The sequence below is a fragment of the Miniopterus schreibersii genome (assembly GCF_964146895.1).
Source record: "Miniopterus schreibersii genome assembly, chromosome: 1".
Classification (NCBI taxonomy): Eukaryota; Metazoa; Chordata; class Mammalia; order Chiroptera; family Miniopteridae; genus Miniopterus; species Miniopterus schreibersii.
Window position 1 is genome coordinate 85,520,810 of NC_138101.1, and position 13,335 is coordinate 85,534,144.

Here is a 13,335-nt window from a genome sequence, read left to right on the forward strand (position 1 = left end):
ATAAGACAAGGACAATAGTTGCAATATGATCTCATTTTTGGTAAAATAATCATAAAAGGACTTATACATATCTACTATGTATGCAGGCTGTTTGGATGTTTAACAGAATAGCTAGGAATGAGAAAGTAGAAGCCAACCCAAAAAGGAGGGTAGGGAAATCAAGGCTTTACTGAAAAAAGATTAGCTGCATCATGTCAACCCAGTCATCTTTTATGTAAAACGACATATGGGAGTGTGTGCGTATGAGGGAACTACTGGATATTAAACAGTTTTTTAAAAGCTCTAATCCATAAACACAAAGCTCTAAGAACAGAATGAACTGGAAGTCTGTGGTCTTAGCTATGGAAACTGTAAGACTGACTCTGCTGCATTTCCCAGGAAACTTCCATTTCATTCTCCTTTCTCCTCTGAGTACTGGTTTGTTTCCCTCCTCCTGGTCATTTAAGACTACTAGTGATTATCTTAAGGTTGGATAATCACAATCTTAGGGGAAGAAGTGTTGACTCAATGACTGAGATATTTCTTTGATTTGTCCTTACTAAAAAGAGAAAGGCTACAATTTATTTGTCCCTCACAGGTTGAATTAGAACAGCTGCCTCCAGTTTTATCAGTTTATTGTTATTTTTCAACATGGTTTATATCATAGGAAAACAAAAGTGGGTTTTTCAATATTTAACAAAGGGGCCCTTTTATATTGTTTTATTTTTCTTTTATTGTTCAAAATATTACAGATGTCCCTTTTTCCCCATTGACCCCTCCAGCCCTTCACCCACACCCCACCCCAGGCTTCCACCACACTATTGTCTTTTTCCATGGCTTACACATATACACATATAAATTCTTTGGTTAATCTCTCCCCACCCACCCATCCACCCTCCCCTTCCCTCTGAGATTCATCAGTCTGCCCCAGGCTTCTATGTCAGTGAATCTATTTTGTTCATCACTTTATTATGGTCTTTAGATTCCACATATAAGTGAGATCATGTGATATTTGTCTTTCTCTTCCTGACTTATTTTACATAGCATAATATTCTACAGGTCCACCCATACTGTCCCAAAGGGTATGACCTTCTTCTTTATAGCTGCATAGGATTCCATGGTATAAATGTCCCACAGCTTTTTTATCCACTCATCTCCTGATGGGCACTTAGGCTGTTTCCAGATCTTAGCTATTGTAAATTGTGCTGCTATGAACATAGGGGTGCATATATTCTTTTTGATTAGTGTTTCAGGATTCATAGGATATATTCCTAGAAGTGGGATCAGAGGGTCAGAAAGCAGTTCCATTTTTAATTTTTTAAGGAACCTCCATACTGTTTTCCATAGTGGCTGCACCAGTCTGCATTCCCACCAGCAATGGACTAGGGTTCCCCTTTCTCCGCACCCTCACCAGCATGGGTTGTTTGTTGATTTCTTGATGGTAGCCATGCTGGCAGGTGTGAAGTGATACCTCATTGTGGTTTTAATTTGCATCTCTCTGATGATTAGTGATGTTGAGCAGCTTTTCATGTGTCTCTTGGCCATCTGTATGTTCACTTTGGAGAAGTCTCTATTCAGGTCCTTTGCTCATTTTTTTAATTGGATTGTTTGTCTTTCTCTTGTTGAGTTGTATGAGTTCTTTGTGTACATTGTAAATTAGCCCCTTATCAGGTGCATCCTTGGCAAATATGTTCTCCAAATCAGTGGGGTTTCTTTGTATTTTGAGGCTGATTTATTTTGCTGTGCGGAAGCTTTTTAGTTTGATGTAATCCCATTTGTTTATTTTTTCTTCTGTTTCTCTTGCCCTAGGAGATGTATCAGTGGAAATTCCACTATGTGAAATGTCTGTGACTTTACTGTCTGTTTTCTTCCAGGATTTTTATGGTTTTGTGATTTACATTTAAGTCTTTTATCCATTTTGAATTCATTCTGTGTATGGAGTAAGTTGGTGATCTAGTTTCATTTTTTTGCATGTACCTGTCTAATTCTCCCAACACCATTTATTGAAGAGACTGTCTTTACTCCATTGTATGCTCTTGCCTCCTTTGTCAAATATTTAACTGACCATAATGGCGTGGGTGTATTTCTGGGGTCTCTGTTCTGTTCTGTTGATCCATATGACAGTTATTGTACCAATACCAGGTTGTTTTGATTACAGTGGCTTTGTAGTATAGTTTGATATCCGATAAAGTGATCCCTTCAGCTTTGCTTTTCTTCCTCAAGATTGCTGCAGCTACTTGTGGTCTTTTTTGGTTCCATATAAATCTTTGAAATATTTGTTCTAGCTCTGTGACATATGCTGTTAGTATTTTAATAGGAATTCCATTGAATCTATAGACCTCTTTGGGTAGTATGGACATTTTCCAATACATGAACATGGTATATTCTTCCACTTGTTTATGTCTACCTCTATTTTTTTTTTTTTTTCAGTATCTTGTAGTTTTCTGAGTGCAGATATTTAACATCCTTGGTTAAGTTTATTCCTAGGTATTTTATTTTTGCAGTTATGATGGTAAATGGTATTTTTTTTTTTTTTAGTTTCTCTTTCTGAGAATTCATTGTTGGTGTATAAACATGCTGTTGATTTCCGGATGTTAATTTTGTATCCAACTATCTTGCCTAATTCATTTATCAAATCTAGTAGTACTTTGGTGGAGCCTTTAGGGCTTTCTATGTACAGTATCATGTCATCTGCAAATGAGTTTTACTTCCTTTCCAATTTGGATACCGTTTATTATTTTCTTCCTGTCAGATGGCTATGGCAAGGATTTCCAGTACTATGTTGAATAAGAGTGGTAAAAGCAGACAACCCTGATTTGTTCCTGTTTTTAAGGAAAATGGTTTTAGTTTTTGCCCATTGAGTATGATGTTGGCTGTAGGTCTGTCATATATGGCCTTTATTATGTTGAAGTATGGTCCCTCTATTCCCACTTTGCTGAGAGTTTTTATCAGAAATGGGTGCTGGATTTTGTCCAATGCTTTTTCTGCATCTATTGATATGATCATCTGATTTTTGTCCTTCATTTTGTTTATGTGATGTATCACATTTATTGATTTGCGAATATTGTACCAGCCTTGCATCCCTGGAATATATCTCACTTAGTCATGGTGTATGATTCTTTTAATGTACTGCTAGATCCGGTTTGCTAGTATTTTGTTGAGAATTTTAACATCTATGTTCATCAGGGATATTGGCCTGTAATTTTCTTTGTAGTGTCTTTATCTGGTTTGGGGATTAGGATGATGCTGGCCTCATAAAAATAGCTTGGGAGTTTTCCCTCCTCTTGAATTTTCTGGAATAATTTGAGGAAAATAGGTGTTAATGCTTTTTTGAATGTTTGGTAAAACTCACATGTAAATACATCTGGTCCAGGACTTTTGTTTTCTGGGTGTATTTTTATTACTGCTTCAATTTCATTAGTTGTTATTGGCCTATTCAGGTTTTCTGATTCTTCCTGATTCAGCTTCAGACAACTGTATGTTTCTAGGAATTTGTCCATTTAACCCATATTGTCCAGTTTGTTGGCATATAGTTGCTCATAGTATTTTCTTGTGATCCTTTGTATTTCTGTGGTGTCAGTTGTTATATTGTCTCTTTCATTTCTGATTTTATTTGGGCCCTCTCTATTCATTTCTTGGCAAGTCTGGCTAAAGGTTCATCAATCTTATTTATCTTTTCAAAGAATCAGCTCTTGGTTTCATTGATATTTTGTTTTGTTTTATTAGTTTCTATGTCATTAATTTCTGCTCTGATCTTTATTATTTCCTTCTTTCTACTTTTTCAGGGCTTTTTTTGCTCTTCTCTTTCTAATTCTTTTAGTTGTTGTGTTAGATGGTTTAATAGAGCTTTTTCTTGTTTCTTGTGCGAATGTTGTTTTGCTTCATGTTGTCCCAAAGCTCCCTTAGACTCTCCTCATGCTTTTTAAGTCTGTGTTTTTTGGTTTGTTTTTTGCTGCTCTGATTGTTTTTTTCTACCTTATCTTCTAATTCACTTATTCTATCTTCTGCTTCATTGAGCCTGCTTTTAATTCCTTCCTGTGTATTCTTGATATCAGATATAGTATTCTTCATTTCTGCCTAGTTCTTATATATCATATCATATCTAGATCTTTTTTCATGCTTTCACTAAGTTCCTGGACCTTTCCATTAAGTGTCTATGGTTCTCATTAATGTCCTTGAGCATCTTTATAACCATTACTCTGAACTCTATTTCTGATAACTTTCTTAACTCCATCTCATCAAGGTCTTTTTCTGGTGATTTTTCATTTTCTTTAGTTTGAAGGTTGTTTCTTGGTCTCATTTTAGTGACTCTTAGTGTTTGTATCTGTATATTATATATATTTGCTGTCTCCTAGTCTTGTGAGGTGGGATTTTGGTGTATGTCCAGTGAGACCGAGAGGTGTGTTTTCCTTATACTTCTGAGCTATTTGCTCTACGTTTGTTCCTTTTGTGGGTCCTTTGGGCTCTCTTGTTGTGATTGGGTCTAGGTTATTGTTGACCCTTTCATGGGAGGACTCTCCATTCAGGTTGGCTAATTGTGAGGCTCAGCCACAGCCACACTGTGTGAGCTGCTGTACAGGTGCTGACAGGGAAAAACAAAACACAACCACACTGCCAGGGAACAAAGAGGAACTTACAAAATATCGCAACAATCACAATGAAAATAACCCAAGAGAAAGTAGAAGTGGGAGAGTGAAGTAAGAACACAAATGCTAAAGCAAAAAAAGAAAGAGAGAAAAGGATATTATTACTAATAGTAATAATAATAATAATAAAATGAAAAGTAAAAAATAGAGAGGCTATTGGGAGATAAAAGGGCAAAGAATTTGAAAAGAATAAAGGGCGAGAAAAAAAAATAAGGGTAGAGAGTAGGAATGGGAAAATGATGGAAAAATAAAAATAAAATAAAAAGACAAACACAAAGAAAAAAAGACAGGATTACAGAGAATAAAACGGGAGAAAAAGAAAAGAAACAAAAAGAAAGTTATGCCAATGGAACAAAAAGAGAGTGAGAGTTAAAGCAAGGGCAGGGAAGGAAGCCAATAAGAGATATAGAGAAAACAATAGAGGAAAGCAATAAACTGATTTGTTATAATGATAATATCCCAGCAATAAAGAAGAGAATATAAAGAAAATTTTGATAATAGCAGAAAAGACAAAACAAAACAAAAACACAAGCAAAGCAAGACAAAACAAATCCGCCCGGCCAGGTGTGGCTCAGCGGTTGAATGTCAACCCAGGATCCAGGTGATTGGGGTTCGATTCCCGGTCAGGGCACATGCCTGGGTTGCGGGCTCGATCCCCAGTCAGGGACGTGCAGGAGGCAGCCGATCAATGACTCTCTCATCATTGATGTTTCTATCTCTCTCTCTCCCTCTCCTTTCCTCCTCTCTATGAAATCAATAAAGATATATTTTTTTAAAAAGACAAAACAAATCCTAAAAAATAACTTAAAAAATTAAAAACAAAAATTTTTTTTTAATTTTTTTTCTTTTTCCTCTTTTTTCTAAAAATAAAAAAGTTAACTAGGTGAGTTTCTCTGGGCAGTTTATGTTGTCTGAGGCTCACTGTTTTGTATGCTGATTTTGGGTCTCCTGGGAGGTACTTGTGTGCCAGCCAATGTCAGGAGCTGTCTAGGTTTGGCTCTGGTGTCCTTACTTAGTTGGCTGGTCTGAGACTCTCTGTGGACCACCTCCACCTGTCAGCTATTTTGCCTCCCCCTTGTGGTTGCCTGGTCTTATTCCAGAGTCTTCCGAAGAGTCTTTAGGGTCCAACTAGTGTAGCTCAGGATATTGCTCCCCTTACTTAGAGGTTTCCCTGTCAGGCACTCACTGTGCAGAAGTTAGTCTCTGCTTCACAGCCAGCTCTTCAGTCCCTATCCTGTCCTCCGATTCTCATTCCCCATACACTGGCCTGCTGCAGGTTCAGACTGATTTCAGTCTGTTGCCTTTTCTGTATGGGCCGTTTCATAGGCCTGGGCTCAGTGGGTTCGATTAAGAAAAGAGTCCTGTGAGCATTTTGCCTGCCCAGCCCCCAGAAGGGGCTTTAAGCTTTTCCTCCAGTTCCCAAACAATAGTCCCTGAGAGTCTTATTCTTTTAATGTCATCCTGTGAGCTGTTCTATCTTACCCCTCAGGACCGTGCCCTATGGGAGGTACCTGGGGCTTCAGTGAGCTGAACCAGCCCCTTTCCTGTAGGGGGTGGCGTTCTTAGCTTGAGAGAGAGGTAGGCATGCTCTTCCCCTCCTTTCCCAAGTCGATTGGCTGATCTCACCAGGTGCTCAGTTCAAACCCTCCACTATGCAGACACAAATCCTGGCTTTCACTTGTCTGTCTCCCCAATGCAAGCTAGGAAGGTAGATGCCTGTTCAGCTATCAAAAACGCATAAAGCAACTAACAGGCAGACAACCCACCCTGAGAGGTCCCAGTGCTCCCGCGCCTCAGAACCAAGCAGGAGGGTCACAAAGTCAGCCCCGCACAGGTCTCCTGCACAGCTGATCTCAGTAAGGCTGGGATAGCTCCTTGTATGCTATCCTGGCTGCCTTCAGAGCAAGTCAAAAACCTCCAATTCACCCCACTGGCAGCTCTGGCGGCTGGAGTCCCAATCTGCCCCACTGGTGGCTCCAGTCACTCTCTAGTGGTAGGAGGGCTCTCTTCCCCTTCCCCATGCCACACAATTCAAATGCTTTCTGGAGTTCTACACAATGCCTTACAGGAAAGCAGAGGGTCCCTGTAAGTCGCTGCTGAGTGCAGTCCTCTGGCCCCTTTCTATTCAGAAGCCACACACTGAAGTACAACCTTTCCTGGGGTCAACACCCAGGATGAAAGTCTCTTGTCCCAGCTGCCTCCATTAGGTGCATTGTTTCACTGGGAAGGCATGGTCCCCTCCTCGCAGGCACACTGTTGCCCTGGCTCCTTCTGCCTGCCTTGCACGGTCTCTCCTGCTCCTCTCCTCCTCTCCTCCTCTCTGGGTTTGAGATCCCAGCTTTTGGGTGCCAGTCCACAATCCCAAGGGAAGAGAGCTTTGCAGCTTCTCACTCTTGGGCCTCACAGGCCAGCAATGGCTTCAGGGAGTACTCGCCCTTTCTAACCCCCCCTTACCAGTCTCTATGATGTTTCTTCAGTGCTCCTTACTCGAAATATGTCCACTCAGGTATATTTCTCTTGTTTTTCCCAAGCTGACTATGCAGTATTTTAACTGTAAATCAAGTCCATGGCTGGGAGCAAGGGTGTTCTGCTTCTTGTCAGAGTGCCACCATCTGCCCTCTGAAAATGCTTACTTCTATAATCTTTTTTAGCATAAATCATAATTGAGGTAATTATAAGATGGCAAGACTCTGAAGGTGACTTATAAATGTGTTTTCTAGTTGTCATAGTCCTGGTGGTATTTCCAGTATTTCTGTTAGAATGGACAACAGATATCTATTGTTTATTGAGCTCTTACCAGATAAAAAACCTTAACTGGTATTATTTCATTTAATTCCTGTAATAATTTTACATGGAAGATACTTTTATTTTCCGTTCTTTCCAGCTAAAAATCCTGAAGCACAGAGTTATAAGCAAAAGTGTGCAGCATCAACATCCTGACATAACCCCAGGCAGCTAGTGTGTCCACTGCCCTGCTATGGTAGATGTCAGGTAAGGCCACTACACACGTGGTGTGAGAAGCTGCCGTTATGAATCACACCTCAGTTTAGGCCTGCATCACCTCTCATTGATGTTACTTCAGTCCTTTTTTTTTTTAACCCCAGTCTTTCCCGCTCTCCATTACCCTCATCTCAGTAAGAACAGACTTTTAGAACAAATCTGATTGCCTGCATGATTAAATATGACTAATTGAGTCACCATTACCCTCCAGATAAATTTTAAATTTATAAGCACTCTCTGTAGTCCCCTTACTTCCTCTCCTGTTTTATCTTGTCTAAAGCCCTTGTCCAAATAGGCACATCTCTCAACCAGAACTACCTACCTATCTCCTACCCTCTTTCAGGACATTTCCTCTAATTAAAGTACATTCCCTGCCCCCTCTTCTTGCTTCTGCCATCTCTCCTAGATTCCTTACTTCTGCCTTCCTGGTACTTTTCACTTATCTTCAGTGCTCACTTCAGGAGTCATCTCCTACAGTAAGGCATCTCAAATCCATTTGCGTCACCATCCATCCCCTATAAAACATTTATCATATCTTATTGCAAATCATTACTTATCTACTTCAGTTACTAGAGTCTGACCTCCTCTAGGTAGGGACTGTGGCTCCATCTGCACACACCTAAGTCTAGTATATGGTATGTGCTCCATCACTGATTTGAGAAAAGAAAAGAAAAGAAAAAAAAAAATTACATGAGCTTGGATAAAATGTCCTATGAATATATAGTGCTAATAATTAAGTCTCCTTTCTATTTTAAACTTTAAGTTTAACCCACTCTGCCAAAAAAATCCTTAAGAAAAATAAAATTCTTTGGCACAAAAGCAAAAATTAGGACCTTACTTCACTGTCAAATAATGGGCTGGTTTTACAGTTTTGGATAACAGATGGATGGCCAAAGTCTCCTTCCCATACTCGAATATCCTCCCCCACCAACCCCAATTTCCAATGGCTATAATTTAAAAATATGGTAACACTATTAGTTTTGGAATACTTCTTTGGAGATCTTAAAAGAGAAACAAATAAATAATGTCCAGTGGGGTTATATGAGCTTAAAGAGGACCTACAGCTCAGTTGTGTGTTTTTAAATTTAATGGGATACTAATGTATCTGGGCAATGACATCTAAACAAAACAAAAGAAAAAAATAGAGTAAACCTCTTCTGTGTTCCTAGGAGTTTCACAAATATTTATTGGAATGCTATGTGTAGTCATAGTTGCTCTATTTCAAGGGAATATGTAAAAATTTTAATGGTGGTTAGAAATATATCTGAGGAAGAAGGTTGTCTTTTACAAAGAAACCAGTGATTAAATTGCATTCAAGTGTTTGTAGATTTATTTTATAGATAGTGCTAAATCTCTTTTCTCAGCTCCCAGAAGGAAGATTAAGTTATTTTTCTTTCTGTTTTGCAAAAACTGGATTGCTCCTAAAAGGAAGGCAAGCCTACTATACATAATTCCTGGCAAGTAGAGAAAATTATCAGAGAACTTTACCCCCCTCTCCATGCCTTCACGCCAGCCTTTTAAAAAATGCAACAAAATGTTGATTATTAAAATAATGCTTCTTTCAAGAAACCCAATTAACTGCAAACTATTAGGTTGACTGGGATGTTTAAAGCAAGACGAACCAAAGTTCCATGTTCATAATCTATAGGTAGAAATGAAAATACACAGTATCATCACTCCACAACATGAAAGAAAGACAAGTTGTTGTTTTTTTAATGTCTTACCATGATTTGTGTTTGCTGGGTGATCAGCCTCAGGAAGATGGTTCTCTCCACTGGGCAACCCTTTCACAAATTCCCAGTGTGAATCTTCTGTGAGAAATGGCTCCCAGCCGCAGAAACCAGACTCAAAGTCGCACAGGAGATGATTGGCTGTTATGCATGGAAAAGAAAAGAGGTAAGGAGACATGAAGTGGGAGCAGGCAGTGACGCATTGACCTATACTAGCCAATCAACTTAGAAGGTCAGAATAATCGTTCTACTCTGCAATGAACGTTTTCTGATTCTCAAGATAGTTTTACTTTTCCAGCTTCACAAGGTTTTCCATGTGCTACGTGAGCCATCACCCTTCTATATTCTCCTGTCTGCAAGTCTGGCACACTTTATCCTGGTTGGCCATCTCCATTGAATTTAATGATGCAAGGTGAAACGCTACGGCTTTCCAGGGAATAACTAATAACCCGCCAAGATGAACAAGATTTGCCTGCTGAGATGGTAGTAAAAACAAAATTCATTGAAATGGAGGGAATTTAAATTCATCCTGGACACCTAAAGAGGCTCAGTTCAGCACCTTGGCATTCTTTCTGTTATGCTATTTAACAGTTTCTAAAAAAAAAAAAAAAAAAAAATGCTAACCATTTTGGAATTTCAGGTAAATTAGATATTCTGAACTCTGCTGTTTGAAAATACTTTGAGTTCCTACATGTATCACAACAGAACTAGTGCTAGAGTAAGTCAGGACTTGGGATAAGCTTCCTAAGCATTTTTCCTAGTTTTGCCAACAAATGAGAGAGAGAAAAATAAGTTTTAGAGGGCTGGGTAGTAGGCTAGAAATTCTAACAAGTTGACTTGTGCTTTTGAGAAATTAGTTATGTGCTTATTTCCTAAAATAAGAATCATAGTAGATTGGGGAATAAATTAATACAATTAATTTTAAAATATTTCTATGTTTCTCTTTATGCAGATGCATTTTTTATAATAGCAGAAAGGAGCAAAAAATAAATCTTAGAAAACACCTAGTTTTCACACTTTCTCTAAGATCATAATGCTATTATTTTAATAACAATAGACATGTTACCACTGAGCTCCAAGTGCGTGCAAGGCATGCTGCATATATGATTAGTCTTCACACATACCCTACACAGTAGGTGTAATTACTCCCCGAAAAGAAAAATGAAACCTTAGCAGTAAGTCACTTGCCTGTGGTAAGTTTTACTAAATGGAATATCCAGGCTTTGAATTGTCTGATGTGAAAGCTTATACTTCGAAATCTGCCTAAACCAGGCACTCTGTCTCTTAATTAAAAAGACTCCATTACTATATGCTTGCTCCTAAACATTTTTTTTCAATTTTCAGTAATATGACCATTTGACAAGTATATCGAATAAGCTCACTATATCTTAATCAAAGGATTTTCAAATTTCTATAAACAAGAATGCCTGGCTTCATGACCAGATATTTCATCACTAACATGTCAACTCTAAAACACTAAAGTGCACTATGCAAATAACAATGCCACTGAATTTCCTCTACAGGTAAATCAAATGTTTAGACCTCAGAGATATGCTTGTTTAAATAATCATATAATGGATATATAATGTAAAATATTTTTTCTTCACAAGCAAATATTACATTCTCCCTCAAATGTATTTCACACAAAAATAAAAACAAGTGAGTTAACTATAGTATAATAATGAAAAATGGTGCACATTACTTAATGTTGAATCAATATGACAAGGAAAGGCCATTTACCCACGTATCTAAGTGGAAATTTATTGCTTCTGGATATGTTTTTCTTTCCTCAGCTGAGGTTACAAGAGTTTATAGGATACTTCTATTGATAAAAAACAAAAACAAAAAGAACATTTCTCAAAGGAGGGTACCTTCTGTTTTTTGTTTTAATCTTAAGTACCTATGACCTACCTGTGACTGTCTCCCTGAACATCCAGAAAATCCTCTGGTCTACTTTCTTGGTCCTCTAAGAACTTTGCCACCTACTAGGCCACCTCCCAGCTCTTCTAAGTCAGTGGGTAGGGTGCAGAAATATGCACAATTCAAAATATATACTCGACCTCTTAAATGTGCTTACAAGTTCCAAATTCTTGGTTATAAACTTGGTCAAGGGATCTTTCTACCCCACCCCCCTGCAAGGATACCCCCAATTCCTAAGAGATCTTTCTACCCCACCCCCCTGCAAGGATACCCCCAATTCCTAAGAGACACCCTTCCCTGGCATGAAAAATCTTCATTGGTAAGGTGACTACACACCTGTGTTGGCCCAGCATTGCCTCAGTTAATGCCTGTTGAACTAGCATAATAATTAATACCTCTCCTTTTTCCTCTCAAGTGACCCTGTTTGAGCAATAAATTCAATATTGTCCCAATAGGGAAATAAATCCTATCTCAATACACAAAGGAAGCAAGTCCATGCAAATAACAATCTTACTCACTGCAGGTAGCCACTGTAGTAATCTATCATGCTAGTAACCATCCTACTCCCCAACTAGGTAATGTTGTGAAAGGGCTATAAGATCACTGAGTGTGGAAATGGAAAGTGCAGCACAATCCAAGCATCACCAAACTTTCCACAGACTCTTCACAAGTGTGCCTGTGTCATCAACTACAAAGTAGTAAAGAGGATTTCAAAACACAATAACTTTGGGTTGTAGAAATATTGAAATTTGGCTTTAGAAGAAACAATTCAAACCATTTTTCTTTCATTGCTTGGATGTTTTATCAGTTAAAATGCCAGTTATTGCACTTTCCATGGAACACTAAAAACCACTGTCCTCGGAAAAATGAAAATTAATTTTTAAAAGTCATCACCATATATATATATAAAAGCAAAATGGTACAATCACTTCTGTAAAAATCATGGCACATTGTTCAGTTGTTTTTAGCACTGGCATTTGTTCCAGTACACTTCAAAGGACTTTTTTTAAAGCTAATATTCTAGAATTTAACTGCACTATAAAATATAAATCAAATTCCAGTCACCAAAGTTGAAGGCATTCCATTAATATTTCCTATATATAATTCAAAAAGTTTACCCTAAAGTTATATAACTAGCTGAAGAAAACCAGGAGGGCCAAACATTCTGGAAATGAATAAATGCCTTATGATACCTTGTATGATAAATACTAAATATTTATAAAATCTCAAAGATCATCAATTTATATTATAAACAAAATGTATTCATTATAAAAAATGATTTTGTTTATTTGGTTGCTTTCATTTAAATTTCTGTGGTTATGGAAGATACTTCACCATCTCTAATCAGAGCATGAGATATGCCATTGTTCATAATTTCAGTGAAATTTCACTGAGTTCATCTCTTAGAGTAATATTTTAAATTTATGACAGAGGTTTCCCTTGCATATTTAACCACTGAAGCATATTGGCAAAGAAAAAGAATTTCATTGTGGGACCCGAGGAAAATTCTTCTGGATCATAAAAATTAAAATATTTATGAATTCTCTAGCTCAGAAGTAAGCCAGTTCTCTGTCACATAAGGAAAAAAGTACACATGGAAATGAATGGGGAATGTTCCATTCAATAAGCAGATACTAGGTTTCAGTATGATTATATTGCATAAACATTTTGTTAATATTTATTAAGACACCACAGGAATCTTTTCTCCACTAAACATACATATATTTCCCTTGGCCCTTGGGAAGTATTTTAGCATTCAATAATATCTTTTAAAAATATGAAAGATATCCAGAAACAGTATCACAATAAAAGTTAGATACACTGAGTTGGAGTCTTGGTTTATGCTTCTTTCACTTGACTACTGTACCAGCTTTTCCCTTAAAGAGTCAGAACTTATATTAGCATTTTAAATAGCTCTACAAGTAAAAGAATTTTTTCCCAGATTATTTTCTACATGTCCTTCCATACTTTTTGGAACATACACACATGGTATATACACATATATATATGTATACATGTGTGTGTATGTGTATATGTGTGTGTGTATATATATATATATA

General features: G+C 37.6%; 1 protein-coding gene across 1 annotated transcript in view; it reads right to left on the minus strand.

Moving 5' to 3' along the window:
• MALRD1 (MAM and LDL receptor class A domain containing 1) overlaps positions 1–13,335 on the minus strand; it is a gene marked incomplete at its 5' end in the record, with an annotated part of 544,166 nt that overhangs the window by 458,589 nt on the left and 72,242 nt on the right. The window contains one exon of the mRNA XM_081144915.1: positions 9,350–9,496. Within this exon, the coding sequence (XP_081001041.1) occupies positions 9,350–9,496 (147 nt within the window). The remainder of the gene's footprint in view (positions 1–9,349; positions 9,497–13,335) is intronic.